The sequence below is a fragment of the Betta splendens genome, chromosome 19, assembly GCF_900634795.4.
Source record: "Betta splendens chromosome 19, fBetSpl5.4, whole genome shotgun sequence".
NCBI lineage: Eukaryota > Metazoa > Chordata > Actinopteri > Anabantiformes > Osphronemidae > Betta > Betta splendens.
This window is the reverse complement of record NC_040898.2, coordinates 539,846-564,346: the sequence shown is the minus strand read 5'-3', so window position 1 is coordinate 564,346 and position 24,501 is coordinate 539,846. Positions and strand designations below refer to the sequence as shown.

The 24,501-nt window shown below is 43.1% G+C and overlaps 2 protein-coding genes across 4 annotated transcripts; one reads left to right on the top strand and one right to left on the bottom strand.

Moving 5' to 3' along the window:
• Positions 1-1,142: 1,142 nt before the first annotated feature.
• On the bottom strand, positions 1,143-13,034 carry rabl6b (RAB, member RAS oncogene family-like 6b). Of its 2 annotated transcripts, XM_029133795.3 has the most exons (17): positions 12,874-13,034; positions 11,547-11,893; positions 10,872-11,006; positions 10,492-10,539; positions 10,316-10,345; positions 9,928-9,980; positions 9,663-9,751; positions 8,976-9,116; positions 8,754-8,859; positions 8,534-8,637; positions 8,086-8,453; positions 7,745-7,898; positions 7,125-7,328; positions 6,115-6,376; positions 5,851-6,037; positions 4,298-4,353; positions 1,143-3,964 (listed from the first exon to the last, which is right to left on the bottom strand). In XM_029133795.3, the coding sequence occupies exons 2-17, from the start codon at positions 11,674-11,676 to the stop codon at positions 3,776-3,778; spliced, it is 2,256 nt and encodes a 751-aa protein (XP_028989628.1). In that variant the 5' UTR covers positions 11,677-11,893; positions 12,874-13,034; the 3' UTR covers positions 1,143-3,775. The 2 variants fall into 2 exon arrangements, with proteins under 2 accessions (XP_028989628.1, XP_028989629.1); XM_029133796.3 differs by lacking the exon at positions 10,316-10,345 and having other exon boundaries at positions 12,874-13,032.
• A 102-nt stretch (positions 13,035-13,136) lies between these two features.
• LOC114845605 (TNF receptor-associated factor 2-like) lies at positions 13,137-23,238 on the top strand. Of its 2 annotated transcripts, XM_029133797.3 has the most exons (10): positions 13,137-13,653; positions 14,629-14,707; positions 15,074-15,172; positions 15,671-15,832; positions 17,666-17,740; positions 17,851-17,925; positions 18,982-19,464; positions 19,731-19,908; positions 20,239-20,387; positions 21,535-23,238. In XM_029133797.3, the coding sequence occupies exons 1-10, from the start codon at positions 13,466-13,468 to the stop codon at positions 21,751-21,753; spliced, it is 1,707 nt and encodes a 568-aa protein (XP_028989630.1). In that variant the 5' UTR covers positions 13,137-13,465; the 3' UTR covers positions 21,754-23,238. The 2 variants fall into 2 exon arrangements, with proteins under 2 accessions (XP_028989630.1, XP_028989631.1); XM_029133798.3 differs by lacking the exons at positions 17,666-17,740; positions 17,851-17,925 and having other exon boundaries at positions 13,140-13,653.
• The last annotated feature ends 1,263 nt before the right edge of the window (positions 23,239-24,501 follow it).

Here is a 24,501-nt window from a genome sequence, read left to right as displayed (position 1 = left end):
CAGAAAATATACAATTCTACTGCATCGTTTTGGAATAATACATTACTAAAGCTTCTTACACTATATAGCCTTGATATGATGATGATTAGCAAAGTTCAATGGCTGAACTTTGACCTCTCATAAAAGAACACTTTTTAGATTATTAGATTAGAAATTATTAGAACACCTTTACAGTTTTACTTAGTACTTCATTGTAGAGTTAGTAAATACTACTTGTGATATTGTAAGTGACTACTACCATAAAAAGTATCAGGTAATTTTACTGTATACTTTGAGCAAATTCATATTTGCTGTGGTAGTAGTCTATGAAGTACTCTGTATTACTGTGAAGTAACAGTGTGCTAATAATTGGAGGAACAAATTTTATGATAGGTCAAATTTCAGTTATTGGTTCTTAGACTGTTTACTGTTTAATATTTTAGTAATGGATTATTTCAAAACGATGCAGTAAAATCAATTAGATTTTTTTTATTCTGGAAACAAGAAATACTTAGAGTACTGCACAGAAAAAACACATTTACTCAAACGGTAATTGATGAGTTATGTTGGATTTAGACCACCTGTGGAATAAGTGTCTTGTCCATCAGGAAAGGCATGATGACTTTGATTCCTTTCCCCAGAAACACCCAGCACCATCACAAAACCTCTATAGGCTAGAAACCTGTAACAACTTCATATACACACAGACGACATATTACTGACACATTTATCAAGAATGTATAACCCAAAAAATAATTTGGCTATATAACTTATTAGTTTATGCATTGCCCGATTTTAATATGACTCCTTAAAGTTTACAACTTCACTGTGGAATAACAGTGAGCCATTAGAATAGTAGTAGTATTGAATCGGTGTAAAATTTGACTTTACTAGTTACTACGCAATGCATTGCTGTATAGAGTGTTTAAGTTTACAATGATTACCGGTAGTCAGATTCTTGTGCTGCTTACCAGAGGTCTGTGTACAGATGCCTGTGTGGCTTCTCTACTGGCAGGAGCTGAAACATCCATACACCTCTTTTCTTTCCTAGTAAGGACCCTAGACTATTCTACAGGCTAAGTGATTCAGGATCAATAGGAATGACCCACAGTAGGGGAATGTTGAATGATGAGGGTAAAGGTGAAACAAGATAAAACATCCTGTATGAAGAAATGTTTGCCTTTATTGGACAAATCTGAACACAGGCAATCCCACACATTGTGTAAGAGCAGATCATATGGGGTGAAAAATAAATGTTTCATTCCAAAGGAGCCACATGGAAAAACACCTTAATTACAATGATTTCAAAGTGCAAATCTACAATGAGAAATGCCAGAATTCTAGAAGCACCCCCCGACTAGAACCTTTCTGTCACAGTTTCCACGTGGTCTACGCATTTTGGAACAAAGCTCCTTAAATATATTTAGATCTGTACCTACCCTAAACATTCTTTCCATAGTGTACATTTAATTCTCATGCCTTACTTGAAACTGCTTTCAGCATTTATCCTCAATCACACAAGACAAAACAGCAGACAGTATTCAGGATCAATGCTGCATAGCTTCAACTGTAAACAGTGTAACAGTGTGTGGAGCACGAAAAGTGTATGAAATCTGTCAAAATGTCTAAAAATACACTGTTTCTATTGACCATGAAGCCTTCCTTACTGGAATCATTACATGGAGTCTCCATTTGCAGTGAGCAGCTGCTGGATGAAAGATACATGAAACCTATAGCACTAAACACTAGCCCAGAAAAAAGCTGCATGCTCTGCAAACACAAGTCACTCAAACATAAATCCAAGCAATAAATATCATCAGGGTAAAACGATGATGAAATTATGGGAGTGTCACATACAGAGAAAGCTAAATTCTGGATTGCTGTCCAATGGGAACCAAAGAAAAACAAACAAGTATTAATCCACTGCAATTTCAGGCCAGGCTTTAAGGAGGACACACTGTGCCCAGCAGTGGTTTGCATTAAGAACACTTAACCCAAGGCTGATGGAGACATTCCCTTAAACTGACCTCCAGTAAGGCAGATGCAGAAAACACAAAACTAGTTTGTGTGTAGCAGATGTTAATGAGCTTAGACAGGAAGGGCAGTGGCATCAGGTGTGTAGACATTACTCCACATCATCTGAAAACAGCAGGATGGACATCCAGCCAGTTCCTTTAAAGTTCTGCTGCACATGTAAGAGCCACCAACCGACCTGGGTGGAAACCTGTGGCTCTGCAGTAGAAGGAAAAAATATCCCAGTTTCCTTCAACTGATTTGACCACAGCGTCCTAGTTTTTATTTCTTTTATAAAACACCAGAAGCCTTCTAGTGGAAAAACATCGAATGAACAGTAGGTGTCGCTGTCAACTTCATTGTTGCACCACATTCTCCTTGGCTGTGTTTAGAAACAGGCGAATGAGTGAATGAAATGATTAGAGGTTTACTGAAACTCCATGATTAGCAAAGCTTTGTGAATCACAAAATGTGATGCTGATGTTTGATGAATTCTTCACATTCAGTGGCTGTGATGAAACATAACTGAATATTAAGATCAATGCAGAATAGTGTTTTAAAAGAGGTTTTCAGTGTTCCAGTATTAAAATGTGACTGTCACAAATGTGAAAGTGGGTTTAAAATGTATTAAGGCCTTAACTCAGATGCTCAACACACTTCGTGTGTGTGTAAAAAAAATCAATAAATTAGACTGTAAATATCATCATTTAACTTATGTATCCAATAGGAAGCTAACTTCAGCTACATGAGGATTTCTCTTCCAGGGCCAAAGCATCTCCAGGTGTGGTGACTGAAATTCGGTCAAGAGGACATCCATGAAGTGAGGTTTCAGTTGGTTGATGATGACAAAGACTGATCATAGTCTGTATAAATGGCTCGTGATAAGCTCCATACGCTACCATTCACTACATACTCATTCAAATGTATGAATGATGTGGATAAGACGGACGATCTTTGTGGTGCAAACGGTACAACGCACACAACCACTACAAGCAGAGACGAGGGGGTGTGTTAGCTGTTCTTGTGCTAACTCCTCCTTCAGGCTGGGCCAAAGGAATCACATTCTGATAAATGGACTCTGACGGTCTGAGGGGTATTTACTGTACGATAGATGCTCTGTCAGTGACTCTGTATGAGAAACAAGCTAGTCTCACATGCAGAGAAGATGACTGATCCTGAGGGGTGGCGGGAACCAGGGTGATGCTAACTCGATTAGGCTGAGAGCCTCCCAAAAGATGAGCTGAGCTCTAGAGCCCAAGCAGATTCAGACACAAAACAAATATAGCCTGTACACAATCCAACAGTAAAAAGTGGAAAGAAACTTCTTCTGTTGGTGATGGAGACAGATCTGAGAGCCCTCAGCTACAAAGTTATAAAGAACACCGAACTCTCAGCCGGACACTTTGAGCATGCTCTCCATTACTACACCAACATTCAGACGACTGTAACCGTATTTACAGCAACTGGTTCAGAGTGGACCAAGCAAAGAAAATATGATGTGAAGGAACAAATAGCCACTTGATGTCTACAGCCATCATCACCCGACAAACTAGTGCTCACTAGTGCAACACAAGACATGTTGGTCCTCTCTGGTTTCCTTTCTGGATGGAATGAACAGCAGTAGTGCAGTGGGCTAATCAGTCCTCCACATATCTCCTTCTACCTGGGTGTGATTGGTAGCCTTGGGTTTTGTGTATGGCTTGGAGATGCTGCTTTATGCACATAGAAGTCGAGTGACCAAGAAACTAGAAGTCTTTGAAGACTTCTAGTACAACAGGAGCTTTTATAGTTCCTCATAATCCCCCTCATCTCTTTTGATCGATCCCGGTCCGCCACCCAAGAAGTCCTCCAGCTCGTCCACCTCTTTTTTCTTGGTCCGGGATTTTTTTTTCTTTTTCTCTTTGTCGTCTCCTGCAGCTTCATCTTGATCCTTCTTCTTGTGTTTGTGTTTCTTCTTGCTCTTGTCGTCCTCCTAAAAGAGAAAGAAAATACACAGTACTACTTACTTATGATTATAGAAGCAGCATTGTAGCAACTTTATAGAGGTAATTTGCTAGAGCATCATCAATGTTTGTTTTATCAACAAACTGCTTAATTTTAATTTAACAATAAATTTCACTGTGGAAAAAAGCAGCATTTGTTTTAGCACTGAGGTTGATTTCCCTAATATCTGGCTGGAACATTTCTGACCAATCATAACGCAGCATGTTAAGTCACTCAAACAGTAGCTTCCAGGTAATGGTTCAGGCAACGCTGTTAAGTATAAAAGCTACAGAGTGCAGCTGAAAACACACAAACACTTTACCTCTTTGCTTTTCTTCTTCTTTTTCTTCTTTTCTTTAGAGTGTTTGCTTTCTTTATCTGAAAGTGAAGAGGATACATATAATAGGTTTATGGTGATGTATTAATAGATTTAGTCTGTTTGTTATAAACACGTTAATATCAAACTAAACACTGAAAAAATTATTAAAGCATTTCTCTTATATTTTAAACTGAGGCATTTATTATCCCAGAGGGATTAATAAAGGGGATTTGCAGACTTTGATCACTGTCACAGTTTGAGGTACACACAAGAAGGACGGGAGATCAAAAACAAGAACGCTAACACAGCACACACACTCACATCTAATTGCGAACTAAAGTTTTATTATACATGTTATTGCATGGATGAAGAATAACCCTATCAGAGAGAGGAGGAGTTGTACAGGCTGATGGCACCAGTAGGAAGGTTCTCCGGTGGCGTTCTGTGGAGAACCTAATACTGATCAGCCTCTGGCTGAAGGTGCTCCTCTGTCCAGCCACACACTGTGTGGGGGTGGAGGTGTTGTCTATAGAGAGGAGTTGGACCAGCATCCTACAGCATGTAGGGGGTCCAGCTCCACCCCCAGAACAGAACCAGCCCTCCTGATCACTTTGTCCAGTCTGTTACTGTCTGCTACATTCATGCTGCTGCCCCACAGACCACAGCCTAAAACACTGGACCCACAGACTCATAGCACATCCTCAGCATGGAGCTGCTGACGTTAAAGAACCTGAGCCTCCTCAGGAAGTACATCGTCTTGTACACAGATGAGGAGTTCTTTTTCGAGTCCAGTTTATTGTCCAAGTACACTCACAGGTATTTGCACTCGTTCAAGACCTCCACCTCTTTATTTTTAATAGTGAGAGGGTGACAGCACTCACAGATTTGGACAGTTTTGAATGCACTGGAGAAATCAAAGAACATGATCCTCACTAAGGCGCCAGGCTTATCCAGGTGGTTGTAGGTGCGATGGCGCATATATATGATGGCGTCATCCACTCCTAGTTGGGGTTGATATGCAAACTGGATTAAACCAGGTCTGTGGTCATTGAGGACTCTGGGATGTGACGTCTTATTCAGTGGCACAATGCATAACTTTTTCCACCCAAGAGGAACTCTCCAAATTTAGTGAGATCAGGGGTTACGGGTGTAAACGAAGTTCATGTGACGCCGGCTCTGCTCTTGTGCACCAGCTTTACAGATGAGGGAAAGTATAAATCCAAGTGGAAACGGACCAAAAAACTCTGATCAGAGGGTGCACCTTAAATACCAAGACTAAAAATCACACGCAGTAAGTAAAAAGTAAGTAAAAATACAGACAGCACGGCATGCTGCAGCAGGGCTCGCGCCTGCACACATGGTCACAAAGGGATCCAACCACCATTCACCCAACTGGAGGAGGACTGATCTGCCTAGGGAACCGCAACCATCCCTCAGTTCATCTCCCTTCTGTCTACTGTGATCGCCTTGTTTTCACAAAGGTTTATGGTTATGCTAATGTTAATGTTGGAAAATCAGACCAAGTGCTTCAAATACAACCTAGTAATTAAACTCACCTTCCTGGTCCTCACTGCTGTCCTTGGCTGCAGAAGCCTCTTCTTGGATTCCAAGACCAAACAGGTCGGTGTCATCCTTGTGTTTGAAGGAAATCAGAGTAGGTTTCAGAGGCTCCTGCACCTTGGCTAACTGCATGTCATCCTCAGATAAGTCTGAAAGCAGCTCATCTCTGACTGGAAATGTATCCTGCAAGGACAGGGCACAATGAACTCAACCAGCAACCACCCCAGAGTCAGTCTGATACTTAGCGCTTTTTATTTTACCTTTGCTTTTTTTGGTGTGTCTGATGCTTCAGACTCAAAGTCTGGGTCATCCAAAACAAAGGAGAGCATCTGCTGGGCCACTGGGGCCTCTAGGTCGCTGTCGGATTCCTCAGCTTTGGGTGTACCTCCCTTCTTCTTGCTCTGTGGTCTGGTATGTTGCTCTGAAGCTGGAGTTAAAGTGAGGGAGATGGGTGCTGGGGTCTGGCCTCTGGACTCCAGAGCTTTAGTTAATAACTTTGGTTTGGCCGTTTGGATGACAGGCCTGAAGGAGAGTAACAGTTGTGAGGCTTCAGTGCATTTATTTGCGTCAATATCAGTTTGTCAATTAATTGCAAATTGCTGAATTGGAGATAAATGTAGAAGAGATGATGGACACATTCCTTCACTATCTAACCACTGATCATGAGCCCTGGTTCCTCCTGGTCTGTGTAGAGCACACGCCACCAGAAGGTGCAGACCCAGTATTTTTCAGAAGTTGCTCATTAAACATAACATTTAACATAAACACTTAGCTTAGAGAATAAATGGAATCCTTCCTTAAAATTTAACACTTCCTAAAAACATTTTTTGAACAGGCAATGTCACATTTAGTCAAATTAAATTCAAATCACTTGGTGTTCAACTAACGACAAATCCTATCACAGCCTAGCTGCCGATCTGTAACTCAGTGACCTAACAGCATTGGTTGGCCATTAAGTAAAACTGGATTCCCAAAACATCTCTGGAAACAATATTTACTGCAATCCCAGGTGCCATATGATTTTAGCTGTTCATTATTACTGAATCAGGGTTTTGGATGTAAATAGATTAGATTAAACTTTATTGTCATTACACAATTACAAGGCAAGTTTGGACCCACTGCAACCCAGAGTTGCAGTGGGCAGCAGATTTAAATAAAGGGTGGGTCAAAGGAATCAAAAATTAATAACATGTGTAAATGTCCTTAGCAAGATGAACAGTATTTAGGTGATGCATTACATCCACACATTATTAACTTTGAGCAGACTCACGCCTTCAGCTCCGGCTCACTCTCCAAGTCTTGGTCCTGTGTGACAGTGGGGGCTGCTGGTACTGCATCCTCCTCATCACTGCTGAGAGTTATATCTTTGCCTAGGGGCAGGGTTTTAGGCTGAGGAAGGCTCGGCTCTGTGTCGTCAGGATCAAGTTCATCTTGGAAACCGGACACCATTGGGTTTCCTTTTTCTTCACCATCACTGGGATAGAGAAACATGAAAAATGCCTTGTTACTTTTACTTATTAGCAAATAAATAAAAGGAATATTAGGAATATTAGGGATATAATACCTTAGGCTGGCCCTCTATTATTTAAAATGAAAGAGCATCATTAGAAATGCTGATTTAATGTGACCTACATGAGTATAGTATGAGTATATCAACCAAGCCAGGTTCCTGAAAGCAATGGCTGGCTAGTGGTGCCCTGTGCAGTTAACACCACATGGTTTTGGACACAGCTTGTACAATAAAACACATTGAACTCCTGTTGTCGGACGGAGGCAGCATAGGCAGGTTCTCAGTTACTTTGGCAACGTTGCATGGTTCTTCTAAGTAATGCTTCCTTCATGAGCATCAACAAATGTATTGAAGCATATTGCTGAATATTACAAACTCACCTGTCACTGTCCCCAGCCATAACAGGGGCAGGATGAGGGACCTTGGTCTTGGAGGGCATGCTGTCATCTAAGAAACTCCTGTCAAGTCTCTCATCTGGCACGAAATCATCCACACTCTGAACCTTCGTGGGACAAGCGGGTGCTGGAGTGTCATCTGCAGACAGAGTCACATGATTGGCACTAGAACATGCCAATAGAAGAAGTCACGTTCTGACAGTAACAGTCCCATGTTTAAGTATGTTTGCCTTTCTGTGGACAAGAAGTCTAGTATATACTGTACTGTATTCATCCATCCATGAGTAACACAGGGCCTGGGTCACTAAAACACTGCTTGGACTTACCTGGAGCAGACAGGGCAGCATCAGCAGAAGGTGCTGAACCAAACCAGCGAGACATGAAGCTGCGTTTTTGGGGAGCTGATGACTGCAGGTGTTCAGGTGACTGAATTGATTGCTTTGACTCAACAGTGGGTAAAGCTGCGCCGCTAGCTGCTGCCGTGGGTGGTGGAGGGGAAGACACAGACACAGACGGAGACTGTGGGAGCATCTGAGAGGGGACTGGGAGCTGAGGGGTGCTGGGGCTGGAGCTTCCTGTGGAGGCCCCACTGGGAGGGACGATGGGGGACTGGGAGCCTGAGGAGGGACTCTGGCCATTGGCCGGACCAGGTGAGCCATAGCCCTTACTGCGAGACTCCACGTTCTCCAGGAAACTGCAGTGATCAGAGCACTGGTTAGTGAGAAATGTGTCTGTTAGCTGAAATATTTCAGCCTAAGACAACAGATAGATTACATCTCATAGTTCTGATCTTCTGTCTCTTGCTGGACAGAGAGCTCCTCCAGGGTGGCGTCCATGTCCAGCTGGTTGGTCTCCAGCTGCCTCAGCAGGGTTTCCCTCTGCATGCACAGTCACAAAGTGAATAACAACACGCCACAGAGCTGAAACAAAGCCGTCGTTTTTCTCTGATCGGAGTATTATGTAGATGTCCTGATAAACCAAACTGGGAAATAACCTGAAGCTGCAGGAAGGGGATGTTGAAAAACCTGTGAAGATATTTTAAACCAAATCCGTTTTTCATAGAGGACTCAGCGTAGTGGATGTAGGAGGAGCCCATTGGCCTGTGAAACACAAATAAATGGAAAAAGTGTGTCTTATATAAAACAAAATGTCTGAGAGAAACTAGAGATGCTGATGTGCATGGATGTCATTGCCCTTCGAAGAGTCTGACCTCTACCTGTTCAGTCCAGCAATCAGCTCCCTAATATCATCAGGGAGGATGACGCGATGTTCGCCCATGTCCCTGTGGTTCCCCAACACGCACACCGGCACATGGGTGGGGACTTTGGGCAGCTCCCTCATGATATAGTTAAATGTCCTGTAATTGACAAAAATGACGAGACTAAAAAGTGTGTGGGTGAATAAAACACAGCTGCACAGACTAATGCAACTGAACCGTGGACCATTCTTGGCAGTTTACATGGTTTCAGGTTGTTTAGACAAAAACCTCAGACAATTGAGATCAAATGAGTTGTGCTCGTTTTGTCTGAATCTAATTTTACTGGATAAAATTATTTCATGAACTAATAATTATTAAAGGTTAACCTCAGATTCAACCCTGAGGAAGCATTTACTGTTCACTTCAGGCTCCGTGAAGTAAACTGCTGTACATTTATCAAGTATAGAGGTGATTTGTGAATGCTGGTATCTGGAGTGTAATAATATCATACCACTATCACTGTTCACACACACGCACACACACACACAGGTGTTGAAATATTTTTCTAACAGTTTGAGTCCTTTGGACAAACTCTGCACGGGTGCACCTATCCTCTCATGCAGACTGAAACCGAAGCAGTCCATGCATATTGCAGCATTTAAGTGGAGATCGCGTTGAAGCAGTAGCTCAGACAGAGGAGCTTACCACTGCTTGGTAATATCAAACATCATGATCACTCCATTGCAGTTCTTGTACACATCCAGGAACTCTGCGTCCAGGGCCACCTCGTCTGACTACAACAGATGCACGGACAAACACTGGATTAAATCAAACAGAATTAAAAAAAACATGATAGTTTTAGTCTGACTGCTTCTAGCTTTCACCCATACAGGCTCTGGCTAATTCCACTGACCTACATAGAACACGTAAGCTTTCTATCCTCAACACATGATGGTCATATGATAGTCACCTCTTGGGGCTCATTCTCCAGTTTCAAATTGTCTCCACGCTTTTTGCCTTTGCCTGAAAGAACAAGAAATGTGTTATAATATCAGAGTTGCTGCTTAGTTTGCTGGTTTACATTAGTTTACAGTCAGTGAAGCAAGCAGAGAACAACATCTGCAAAATGCTCTTTCCAGGCTAATTTAAGTGAGCTAAATTCAGTGGCTCATACAGCGCAGATGCTCAGATGCTCTATCACAGGAGAAGTCAGCTAAACTATGACAAGTAGCCATACAGCAAACCTGGATGTAGCCAAACCCAGAGAACGCTGACATTCAGATAAAGGGTGCATGAAGGCGGAGCAAACCCACGGCACACAATCAAGCTTACTGTCGACACACTACAGTGGTGCTCACCTACACCTTCAGGAAGAGGATATTTTTGGCCTGAGATGAGTGCAAGAAAGTGCAAAGGAAAGAAAACATCAAGAGTGACGCCTGAACATCAGACACGCAACCAGGCATCCATCTGAAGTCATAAAACGTTCAGGCCCGGTGGAAAGTCACCAGCTGACGTTTGTGTCAACACTCACCTTTGTCTACTACGTCCCACACCTCTACCTTCACCACGTCATCAGTAGCTGAGAGAGAAAAAAAATCCATTAATCATGTTTTTATATCACACAGTAACACAACTGACATGTGGAGAATGTTGAGAAACTCCAGTATAGATCCAGTAGCTAAAAGCACTACATGAAGTGAAGGACTTTGGACGAAGTACTAAGGCAAATGCAGGAGACCTATTCTAAAGGTCTGTGGCTGAAAATTAATCTAGTCTAGTTTTTTTTACCTTGATATGGAGCCACTGAAATGAATCACCAAGGCACAGACAGCAGACACCAAACATTAACAGTGAAAAACCGCGGTGTTGAAAAAACTAAATCCTCTGTAGGGGAAATATGTACCCACTTACTTTTGTAATTCCAATGGATACTTGTGGCTTGAATCTCCTGAGTAGGGATGTACTCCTCCACAAACTTCTTGCCCTGCAGTCGATACCATAATGTACTCTTTCCAGTGTTTCTGTCTCCACGGATAACTATTTTCACTTGAGTGGAAAAAAGATGGGAAATTTACTGAGTAGGAAGTGAGCTTATTGATGCACAAGATCAAATTCTTGGTTTTCTGCATTAACTGGTCACTGAACGTTATCCAATCTATAAATCCTATCACTTATGCATATGTACTTATGCACCTAGAAGATGAGCGGACAAATAAAGAAACCACTAACGTGTCAATACATGCTGACTGGAGTGATAGCTGGTCCAAGCGTGTGGCAAACAACATCAAAGGTTGCATTGTGTTAGAAAAAAAAAAAGTTCTTGAATTATAATAGTAAACGGCCCTAGACTGAATATTCATCCTCATAATGTATCTGACACCAGATTACAATATTTCCAGTGAAGTGATGTGTTGGTTCCCAACACAGACCTCCACAAGGACTGTCTGTTGTATTCCCACATAGCGCTTTCAAAACATTGTTTCTCACTCCTCAGAGGGAAATAATCTGATGTAGGAGGATGATGGAGGAGCGCAACGCTTTGAAGTGAGTGAAGCTACACTGGCACTGATGTGCTGGGTTACTTACTATTATACTGAACCCCTTTGGCAAAGCGTCTCTGCAAACTCTGGTTCATAGATTGCAGACCAGCCGGAATGTTCTTATCTCTGAGCTGCCCTGGTTCAGATCCCACCAGCTTTTTGAGTGCCGAAAACATTTTGATGAGAGTTGACACGTTTGTACAATATGTGACGCAATGAAGAAAGGGGTCTCCTAATGGCTGAGGAAATTACGGGTCCATGCTAACACAGTGCCAAATAAATGATGCCAAATCCCTCGTGTTGATTCTAAATTGAACAGTTGTTCAATCTGCTCAGATGTTCTTGCATGACAGTCAGCGGTGGAGGAAACTATCATGTTGTTTTGAGCATCATCTAAAAGAAAAGCAGAGAGACACAGGAGTAATTGTTGGGAATTCAGTTCCTTACAAATATATACAATATTTCAACTTAGCTCTTCTGCAAAATGTAGAGACACTTAAATGAAGTTTAATATCCACATAAACCAATAAAAAGGTGGGTATTAAACACTGTTCTGATAAAAAACCCCAAAGGCTGTTTGTCCTAACACCTCAAGTACTGACACAAGAAGAGAGAACAGCTTTGACTCTGGAAATCGTTCTGACATTTTACAGAATTATTATTATATTTAGCATATCTGAACTGGAAAATGTGGTGAAAATCCTTTCTGTAGGTTAATTGACCCATGGTGGTTAAATACATCTGTGGGTTGTTGTAATGTTGGTGATCGAGCTACGCGTGTGTGACCTAGTCAGGACTCGTTTAAATACAAAGAAGCGAGTCAGTCTCGGGTCTCGAAGAAAATATCATCGCTATATTGCGATATATGAAAGCGATACGTAACGTCACCGGAGTGACTCGGTGTAGAATCCCGGAGCTGTCACAGGGTCCCCGGGTTGTTACATTATTCACCATCAAGATCAGTGGCGGAATGTGTGTCCAATGAGCATTACCACTACGATACGCGCCTCGCTGCTGAGCGGAAATCAACATCCAAGCCACAATTACTGACACCTATGCAGTGAAATTTCCCTTTAATATTCCTCGGCTAACGTTAGCTACCCGTGCTACTAGCGCCTACCAAAAGAGTATTGCGATGTGTTTTAACAACTGACAAAATGTTAAATTCCCAATTACAGAGGGCGAGTCGGGGTCAACATGAGCGTCCAACGGCTGTGAGACGCGTTGATTTCGTAGCCAATAACATCATCATTGGTTCTGCTTTAGCTGACAGTAGCTAGCTCCAGCCCATGTAGCTTAATGCTAGCTCTCCTATGGTCAGTGTAACAACTGAGCCGGGTGCTTTACAGACGGCAACGCCTACAAATACTTACAGTTATTTAGTGAGACACGAGAGTGCGGTCCCAACCTCGTTTTTTCAAAACATCCTGACGGAGCGATAGCAGCGACATTCCTCTGCAAAGAAAACAGCTACACCGACACGGCGTCAAGTTTCCTGCGACGTGTACAGCGTCCAACAACTTCCGCTAAAACTGTCACAATAAAATGCATGTGAAAACGTTATGCGAAATTAGATCGTTTCTGGGCAGTAATTTCTGTAATTGCATTTCTTACTTCTATTGACTGCACCCCCCCTTTGGTTATCTTTAGTTTGCTGGCATTTCATTACACATAGCCCTGCCTTTTATGAAGGACACTTTACTCCAATGGGACCTTATCCGGATGCGCATCTGCCCGGCTGCGGCGCCTAGCGGTCGCTATAGTAACACAGGACGAATATTAGCATCTGTCAAATTTATAACAGAAAATGCTTGGTGTCGTGTGTTTGTACATACGACTGTCCGATTAAATGGATCACATGGCCACAAATGAATAAATGCGCTAGTTTTTCCAAAGATACTATTTAGCCGTGCTCGCTGTCTTGACAGACCCCGCTGAGAACCCCGATACGGCTGAAGGGGAATAATGGCTGCACAGGAGCCATCTCCACCATCTTCCTTGGAAGGCAACAAGCCAGGCTTCCCGAAGAAAATCCTAGCCAACAGTCTGGAAGACAAGCATTTGTGCAACTCGTGCCAGAAAATCCTGAGGAGGCCTCTGCAAGCGCAGTGCGGCCATCGCTACTGTGCCTTCTGCTTCCACAAGATCGTGAGGTGAGTAGAGCTGCTACCGAGCTAGCTACACGTGTAGCCTACATGACAAGTCAGCTTCTCACAAGCCCTCTGTTTATTGTCACTACCAGCCGCATCATCAGTCTTAAAAACGATTGGGACTCAGCTATGACCTGTAAATGAGGCAGCGAGCATGTGTTGTCATTCACCAGTCAGCCCTCAAGCCCTGCACAGTGTCAGTCTGTGAGATGGGTCAGTCAGCTGACCCGTCAGGCTGCCGGAGGCTAAGCTAAGCTAGCAGCGGGTGATCTGACACTAGCTGCGGAAAACTAACACCAGCGCCTAACAGAGAGTCTCAGCCACTGCGCCTCATCCTTAGTGGCTGCTTGTGTCTGAATTACTGCGGCTGGAGTCATAGGTTTTCAGGGTCCAGATCATGATCAGGCAGTAGGTGGTTGCAATGGTTCGGCCAGTACACATATAAACTGATGTAAACTGTGTTTACTACTGCAGACGGTTCCTTGATTGTGCTCTGCCTACAGACTTGCTGTGTCACTCCACTAAGGCCTACTGTTCATTCACTGTGCTTTGTCCTGTTGAGTGTTGGACCTTATGTCCAGCACACGGAGTCAGTTCTATTTCTGTCACTGATTCATTAAATCAGACTAAACTGATAAAAATCATCAAAGTTATTCTATTTGCTGAACACCAGGCGATGACGAGGGGTGATTTGAAGATAAGATTCATCTCACAGGGAAGAAATTCAATTGCCAAAGCAGCCACAAAGAAACAGGAGATACAGAAGATGAGCAGGATTGTACACTGACAAGTCACAGAACTGTATTTTATAGGTTTACAGGCTCATGTGAATCAGCTCTTTATATGTTGTAAGATGTGAAGGGAAGGTTAAACAAGGGTAGTATAAACAACTATGTGGATAGTATTATACCACATATATGTACTATATTTATTTAAATGCTTTTATGTTTTATTATAAATGCTTCTGCTCTCTTCAAGTTGTGGACCACAGAAATGCAATGCTTGCATCAAGGAAGACCTGTTTGAGGAGTCCACCTCTATTCTCAAGCAAGGTGGTGTAAGTACCCTACGTTGCATCATTTTATAGAGGGTTGGCACAATGAAGACTCGTCTTGTCTGGCAAGGTTCCTGTTGATCCAGTCCTTCAAAGCCAGTCTGATAACCAGCACTGGGATGATTAACATCATCTTCACATTGGTAGATTTCAGGTTCGGCTCATTGAGAACAGTTCAAGTTCCAAGACGGTGATGCTTTTCTGCATGTCAACGTGGAGAGAAAACATAATCAAATCAGAAATGATGTGTCATTAGCAAGATCAAATGTGCTGGAGAAACTAGAGGCAGGACAGAAAAGTGAGCTCTGTAAACTGATGCTGTGTTTGTAACACGAGCCCTCACTGTGTAAAAACAACCTCTTCATCCAGGCGTTCCCAGACAATGCGGCTCGGAGAGAAGTGGAGGCCTTGGCAGCCGTGTGTCCCAACGAGGGATGCTCATGGATGGGAACCATCAAAGAGTTTGAGGTGTGTACTCGGCGGCCATGTTTGGTGTATTTCCCATAGTGTGATGCAGCTTTGTCCCTGTGTCTGTCGGACATTAAGCAGAATGTCTCAGCTACTGCTCAGATTCAGAGACTGGAAACTACAGAGTTTACACAAATCACTCACAGCATTATCACAAGCTGCTGCAGTTCATGTCATGGACAGAGGTCAGGACAGGCAGACACACACAGTACAGTGTGTACAGTACTCATGTTCTGTAGTTACAGTAGAGAGCAGAGTTAACAGCATTAGACATTAACATATGCTGAGATGCAAAATCTTTGCTTTATGTCATTATTAAATTGTATAAAAAGAAATAAAGTATTTGTAGTTTGTCACAAAGTTGAAATCTAAGATTTTACTTAATTGTTTGGATGAGTTGTGCATCTAAGTGATTGTTTTCAGGACACATTGATCAAAAATACGAGACACATCTGTAACAACTCATAGAAGCAGCACCTTTGTTCTGGTGTGTTGCAGGCCAACCACGAGGGGAACTGTGAGTTCATGATCATCCTGTGTCCTTCCTGTAAAGAGCTGATGCGAGCCAACGAACAGGAGCGACACAACGAGAGAGAATGTCCAGAGAGAACACTCAACTGCAAATACTGCAAAGAACCCTTCCTGTTAAAGAACATAAAGGTCTGTCTGTCTGTCTGTCTGCGTGTGTCACCGCTCAAGCCCAGCCCTGTCTGTCTGTCTGTCTGTCTGTCTGTCTGTCTGTCTGTCTGTCTGTCTGTCTGTCTGTCTGTCTGTCTGTCTGTCTGTCTGTGTCTGTCTGTCTGTCTGTCTGTCTGACAGAAAAAAACAAATCTCGCCCCTTCTTGGATTCGCTCTTACTCCTACAAGCCCGGGTCCTCTACCAGAGGCCTGGGAGCTTGAGGGTCTGCGCAGTGTCTCAGCTGTTCGTAGGACTGCACTCTTCTGGACAGAGATCTCAGATGTTGTTCCTGGGATCTGCTGGAGCTGCTCTCCCAGCTTGGGAGTTAGAGACCTAAGTGTTCCTTACAATGCACGGAAGGTTTCACCCCAAGTGTAAGGACGGAGGCCAGAGGATTAGTGAGGACCCGCTTTGTTCTCCAGGATGAAACAACTAAGCTACATGAATACATCCGGAAGATGGCCCCAACAGATGATATGCTTAGTGAATACCTCTGGCACCAGAAACCAGAGGAGGAGGATAAGGAAGAGGAGGAACCCTCATGGAAACACAAACCCCTGCACGGTATGTACCACCGGCAGGAACAAGAAGTGGCTGATATCGACATTAATCCAAGCAGCACAGGAGCAGGCCCTGAGTACCAGGTCAATAGAGACTGGGACCTACCATACCAGGCTGGAGCCCAGGTGCAGGCAGTGCAAAGATGCCCCTGAAACAAGCCAGCACATAACAACAGGATGCACGATGCTAGGAGGCAGGGCATACATGGAGCAAAGTGGCTGACATAGTATACCGGAACATCGGTGCTAAGCACAGGCTGGAAGTCCCAAAGTCTAAATGGGACACATCTCCAAAGGTGGTTGAGAACGACAGAGCTAAGATCCTGTGGGACTTCCAGATACAGACTGACAAACTGGCAATGGCCAACCAACCCGACATAGTAGTGGTGGACAAATAGGAGAACAAGGCTGTAGTGATAGATGTAGCATTCCCAGGTGATGGCAACATCAGGAAGAAGGAGCATGAGAAGGTGGAGAAGTACCAAGGGCTGAAAGAAGAGATTGAGAAGATGTGGAGGGTGAGGGTACAATGCGTGGTGATAGGAAGACTAGGGGCTGTAACTCCCAAACTGGGAGACTGGCTCCAGCAGATCCCAGGAACAACATCTGAGATCTCCAGAAGAGTGCAGTCCTAGGAACAGCTAAGATACTGCGCAGACCCTCAAGCTCCCAGGCTTCTGGTAGAGGACCCGGGCTTGTAGGAGTAAGACGCTCCAAGGAAGTGGTGAGTGGGAATATTTATATATGTGTGTGTGTGTGTGTGTGTGTGTGTGTGTGTGTGTGTGTGTGTGTGTGTGTGTGTGTGTGTGTGTGTGTGTGTGTGTGTGTGTGTGTGTGTGTGTGTGTGTGTGTGTGTGTGTGTGTGTGTGTGTGCGCGCCTGTCTGTTTGTGTATATATATTGTCTGTCTGTCTGTCTGTCTATCCGACATACATGGATGCACATACAAGTGACAAGTGAAACCTGCTCCCTGCTCAGAGGGTTGAGCTCTTACAGCCTCTGTGTTTAGTTAATTCAAGGTTCCATGTTTAGAAGTCATGTGATGCAGCTTGGACCAATATCAGATGGAGGCAGTTTTACTATGTCGCAGAGAAAAGCAGCAGTTCATGAACCGGGTCAGTGGTTTAGCTCCCACATGTTGGACTGCGACCCCCTGTACTTGTATATTTACTGTCTATGTGCAGCTCAAAAAGCTCAAACGTCATTATTATTATTATTATTATTATTATTACAATAGTATCACATTTGTTCTCAGGCTCATGATGAGATCTGTCCAAAGTTTCCAATGATTTGTGAAGGTTGTGCAAAGAAGAAGATCCCGAGAGAAAAGGTATCGCTGCAAGTGATTTCTCATGAATTCTGATGTTTTTTGTTAAATAGACCTCATCCACCGTCGTGTTCTTTATGTCATTGCCTCTTTCATGTCTCTCTCTTTTATAGTATGTGGACCATATTAAACTCTGCAGTAAATTTAAAGCACCGTGCAGATTTCATGTTGTTGGCTGCGATACCTCTGTAAGTAGACCCCTCCTTTGTAATGAGCCACGTGCTACACTGGAAAATACAATAGAACGGCATCAGAGTAGCTATTAGATATTTCTGTGCTTTTACTGTCTGAGCCAAGTGGAGCAATAATAAGTTGTTCTGTTGTTCAGTTCACTGCCTGTACTTCTGCCTCACGTTGACTTTTAGAACCAAGTTTAATACGTGTAAAATCTGACACTTGTTACCAGAGACTCTAAGCTGCTGCTTCACGGTGGTTGATGGAATGTGTGTTTGTACTGAAAACACGTTTGGCATTATCTCATGTCACTTTTTACAAAGAAAGTATTTCACAATTTGACTATGAAAACAAATCCCACCGGAGAAGAGAAGCTTCTCTTAAGCTGTCTTCCTTTGACAACTGGACAGACCTAATGCAGGTCATCAGCAGGAGGCACAGGCCCTATTCACTCCTCCAGCAGCAGCAGCAGGTCCGACCAGGCAGGACTGGTTTCTCCACAGAGGTGGTGCCTGCATGACCTGCTCCACTGACACAGCGTTTGTCTGTGTAAAGGTGTAACAGGATGTTTCAGATTATATTAAAGTGAGTTATAGTTTTGTGCAGAAACCTAATGTAAATTGTTTGATTTCTTTTTATTTTTTTAGCAAGTTCCAACTTATGATGAGAACAAAATGAACATGCGGCTCATAACCCAAGTCAAATAGCCCATTCTTTAGTTGTTGATCATCATACTCACTGAGCTCCAACTCCATGTGCTGGGTTTCCTTCCACTAGCAGAACGGTACCAGTTGTGTTATTGACCATTGTGGAATATTTCATCACTGTGCCTTAAACATAAGTCTATTTTAAATAAATGATGTATATGTAGGAAGTTCAGTGAGATTTGAATCCTCCTGCATTTCTATATCTAGGCCATTAGAATACTACTGTTCATCATACTACTGATCGCTGTTAGGTGGCTTGTCTTGTTCACCCTGACATTTCCTCGTTTGTGGGAAAACAAGCAGGATCGTTCTCTTATCCCATGTAACAGCTAAGGATAATTGTGCATCTTTCCTGATTCCTAGGTGGAGAAAGAAAAGATTCATGAGCATGAACGTCAGTGTTCCTACGAGCACCTTAACCTCCTGCTGCATTTCATCATGGGCATTAAAGTGAGCCTGGAGAGCCTGCAGCCCCAGAGCTTGGAGATGGCTAGCCATAAGCTACAGGAGCTCCACCAGTCCCTCAGGGACCTAGAGGTAAAAATGAATCAGCTGGGTGGTGCTGGTGCGGCTCCCGTTCAGGGTGCTTGTGCTTCCACCCTCTCCACCTACTTCACCCCACTGCCCAGTGCTGTGGGTGCCGCCCTGGACCTTCAGCTTCAAAGTGAAAAGACCAAGGTGACGGAGCTGAGCCGGCGCTGCCAGGAGCTCGAGCTCAAAGTGAGCACGTTCGAGAACATCATCTGCGTCCTGAATAGAGAAATGGAGCGATCCTGTGCCACCATGGAGGCCTATAACCGCCAGCATAGGCTGGACCAGGATAAGATCGAGATCCTCAACAACAAGGTAAAGAATAATATCTGATTTAAGGCCAGACTGGCCTCAGGAGCAGGAAACTCCTGTTTTCAAAGACATGCAGCTAGGTTGGCTATTCTAAAGTGTCTATATGTAGGGCAGTTAAGTGTTTGTATGTCTTTGTGTGTGTGATGCACTGGTGTCTCAGGACACTTCAATGTCTGTCTAGCAGAGCAGAATGAGGTGTTGGGACACCGGTAGACTTAAACAAATTGTTATAACCTTGCCTTACTTGTTCACACATTGCTGTCCTGCAGGTTCGTCAGCTGGAGAGGACGGTGAGCCTCAGAGACCTGTCAATCATGGAGATGGAGGCGAAAATGAGAGAACTGTCTGCAGCCACGTATGATGGCATCTTTGTCTGGAAGATATCAGATTTCACTAAGAAGAGGCAGGATGCCATGGCTGGCCGCGCCCCTGCCATGTTCTCTCCTGGTAACGCACACCAATGCAGAGCCACATTGCACACACTTCTATGTATCTTGTGTTTTAGCCTTTTACACCAAAAAGTATTGCTACAAGATGTGCTTACGTATCTACCTGAACGGTGATGGGCTGGGCCGGAGCTCCCACTTGTTACTGTTCCACTTGTACATGTTTCACGCATAGTAACATTTTACATGCATAGTTCCATGTTGTATACTGTACATAAATACATGCATTGTTACATACATGGTTACAGTACATGTTACATGCATCACAAATCTAAAATCCACACTAATGCAGAGCCACATTGCAAACACTTCTATGTATCTTGTGTTTCAGCCTTTTACACCAGTAAATACGGCTACAAGATGTGCTTACGGATCTACCTGAACGGTGATGGGACGGGCCGGAGCTCCCACTTGTCACTGTTCTTTGTGGTGATGAGGGGGCACAGTGACGCACTGCTCAAGTGGCCGTTCAATCAGAAGGTAACACAACACAAGATGTAGCACGTAGGACTAGTTTAATGCACTGTGAATTGGTTTTTAAAGCGGCTGCTCACATTCCATATTAGGAGAAACGTCATTAATGTTTAAATGGAGCTAATGAATGGTTTAACCTCAAAACCACTGTCTGCTATATTTTGTGAGTGCTTCTTGTGCACAGGTTAAGTGCATAGTTACATGCAAAATTACATACATAGTGTTGCATACATGCTACATGCATAGTTGCGTGTTACATGCATAGAAACATACATAGTTACATGCCACATATATAGTTACATACACAGTTACATGCTACACACATAATTACATACATAGTTACATGCTACACACATAGTTACATACATAGTTACATGCTACATATACAGTTACATACACAGTTACATGCTACACACATAGTTACATACATAGTTACATGCTACACACATTGTTACATACATAGTTACATGCTACATATACAGTTACATACACAGTTACATGCTACACACATAGTTACATACATAGTTACATGCTACACACATAGCTACCTGCTACACACATAGTTACATACACAGTTACATGCTACACACATAGTTACATGCTACATATATAGTTACATGCTACATATATAGTAACATAGTTACATGCTACATTTATAGTTACATACACAGTTACATGCTACACACATAATTACATACATAGTTACATGCTACACACATAGTTACATACATAATTACATGCTACATATATAGTTACATATACAGTTACATGCTACATATATAGTAACATACATAGTTACATGCTACATATATCGTTACATACAGTTACATGCTACATATAGTAACATACACAGTTACATGCTACACACATAATTACATACATAGTTACATGCTATATAAATAGTTCCATACATAGTTACATACTAAATACATAGTTAACTGATACACACATAGTTACTGTTTACATACATAGATACATTGTACATTGTGATTTAAGCTTTTTCTACTTTGGCTTTGAACCTTAACAAAACCAGCACAGTAAGTTGTTTTGGTTGTCAGTTGGCAGTTCTTACCAAAAACTGTAAATTACTGCAAATGTTTAGGGCTTTCTGCCTCGTTGTCTGCTTCCAGTTTACCTGTGCTTCTCCTTGCAGGTCACCCTAATGCTGCTGGATCAGAACAACAAGGAGCACATCATTGACGCCTTCCGGCCCGACATCTCGTCGTCTTCGTTCCAGAGGCCAGTCAGTGATATGAACATTGCAAGCGGCTGCCCACTCTTCTGCCCGCTCTCAAAGCTGGACTCTAAAAACTCATACATTCGCGATGATACAATTTTCATCAAAGCCATTGTAGACCTCACGGGGCTCTAAGGATGAAGACAGTTTGGCATCGAAATGAAGGATTCATCATTCGTCACCAGAAAATGAGGCTCTGGACCCACAGCCACTGTAGCTAGTTCACAGTTGTATGAACATTGTGCGTGTTTTACAGGTGCTGATAGACAACATTCCAAGGCCTCGGTGAGCACTTTTCTTATTTTTGATGGTTTCATCCAGGCTTGGACATGGAAAGAGTGGAGCGTTGGCTAGTGCCAATGATGTCCACATTATCCACATGTTAACATAGTTCATTCACAACTTGAATCTAACTTAAATTAAAGTCTGCAGTGGGGAACGCTTTACCAACTAAGCTACCAGAACACCAATTCCCTGCATTTGAACCATCCCCTTGGGGTGCTAGTGTGAAGTATCTTGCTCAAGGACCTTGAAGTGAGAGACAGGGATCGAACCGAGGACCTCTCATTTCCCTGGCCGATGCCCTACCCACTGAGCTACCAGGTCACACCTGGCCTGTAGCCCAAACAAATTAAATGACATTGGTCTCTGACAAACAAGACATTTTGCTTCTGGTGCATAGTTAAGGTCCAGAGCAGCAGCAGTCATCGGACAAAATGAACATACTGTACTTAAAGCTGTACTAATCAGTTAGGAGATGAGCTGTGTCAGCTGAATGTTTAATTTGCTTTGGTTCCTGCGTCTTGCGCTTCTCTTACTTTTAGAAGATGGTGGGCAGGTGGATGATGGGATGACAGAGCAATGACCTAACCTTCACATAGAAACATAACTGGAGCAGCTTTCTGGCTGATTCCACTTGGCCTGTGAAGCAGACTGTATTTTTGTTATCTGATCCTCACCTGTTTTGTATATCTTGTCTTTTTAAAGTGGATTTTCCAGATATTTTTCTTTTATCGAGAACTGAAAACACTGAGCCTCAGCGTAGCATGGCAGTAACTGGCCATGAGCCCAGTGATGGGTTCACTGGGTCCAGGGCTCAGTAGAAGCTGTCTGACATGTTTTGCATTTACGAACCCTTGTAGCCTTCAGAGTATTGCTCAGCTTTGCACACACTTAGTAGTTCTGTAGTTGGTGTATAGTTTTTTGACATCTGTGCCTCGGATCTATGTTTGTTGGTAATCATGTTGTGGTCGTGAACATTGCTTGAATTCCATGAATTCTGAATGCAGTATTTCAGCTGTGAATACCCTCGTGTGCTGGTTGTGCACTGCAGCTCCCTTGTGAAGGGCCATATTGGTGGATCATTATACTGTACATACTCTATACTTATGGTGGCGTGTCAGAGGGCTGACATGTGGACCCTCCAACCACTCGGTGCTGCCTGTTGGACTGTGACTTATTTTGCTCTTAGCTGCAGTTTCCGTTTCATGTTGGACCTGTGGAAGATGTTCTGTAGCTTCACTAACAAGATTACTGGTCAAAGTCATTGAAAAGGTTGCATTTTATGAGAAATAAAACATATTTGCTAACAAGTTCTAATAAATATCTTTTGATATTAAACTTTTTTTTTTATCTTACTGCTGTTATAACCAATTCACAACCTGATGCGCATTAGAGTGTTTAATAACACACGTTATTCACAAAATTTACAGATTTTAAAATGACAAAAAGTATAATGATCTGAATAAGCAGAAATCACATGAAAACATCTTGCTCCGTCCTGGTCCAATCTGAGCTCCAGCTAGTTTTGATTGATGAAAGGCTCATCGGAAACGTCGCCTACTGGGTCTCCTTTACTGTAGCTGTGTCCAGGACCGAGACTGGATGAATTATCTACTGGTTTCCCATCTGCTGCTTCAACTTTCCTTAGGGATATTATCAGGTATCAGGTAAGTGAGTACAGAGTGGGTGGTCTGGAGCATCTCCATCCCGTGATGCTGTGGGCTCAGTGATATTCACCGGTGCTGGGAGAACATGCCAGCTTGTCAGTGTCCTGGAACTGGCCGGGTAGGTGAGGGCAGAAAGCATTTCCATCCGCAGGTGATGGGGTAGGTCTGCAGGCACAGAGGAGTGGTCTGCTGCAAGCTCCCGTGATAGGCAGCATTCATCAGGCTGACCAGAAACAAGAATCCCTTTGTTCCAGACTGCTGGATGTTAGTGACTAAGAAGGACTCACTAGTTTGTCCAAAATACTTAGATGCCTTAGAGAAGTTAAGTTAATGTCACTATTGTAAACGTTGAAACACACTGAATATCTGCTGTCAGGACAATAAGCCATGTTTCCATCTTGGTCTGTCCTACTTTTTGGAGAAGTTGACTGTGATGAGTCGAAACGTCCACTACACTTAAGTAGTTCACTGGAGCAGTTGTGTCCAATTCCCGTTTGGCTCCACTCCACCATAAAAGCACAGGTGTCGACCTTTCCTTTTGTACACACTTTGTTTACTTGATGGAACACAGCGCGTTGGTCTCCAACGTTATCATTGGAACAGGATGATAAAACATGTACGACATTTTACAGCTTGCCTCCTGTCACTGGGGCAGAAATAAGGAGTGAGGTGAGCACTTTGGACTACATACCCAGACTTATTACAAATAGATGACAGCTGCTGAATCAAAGTAACACTGCCACTAAACCTGGTGGAGCAGAAAACCGGAAATACTACAAAATAAAACAGGTGAATGGTGGCACTTGGGAGCATCTGTGTATGAGTCATTGATCCTCCACAGACAAGGTCACATTATATCCTAAACCATCGTCACACTTGTGTTGAGTAAAGAGTTAATCTGACCAGGTCTATGTTGAGGACGCTTTGCCTTGAT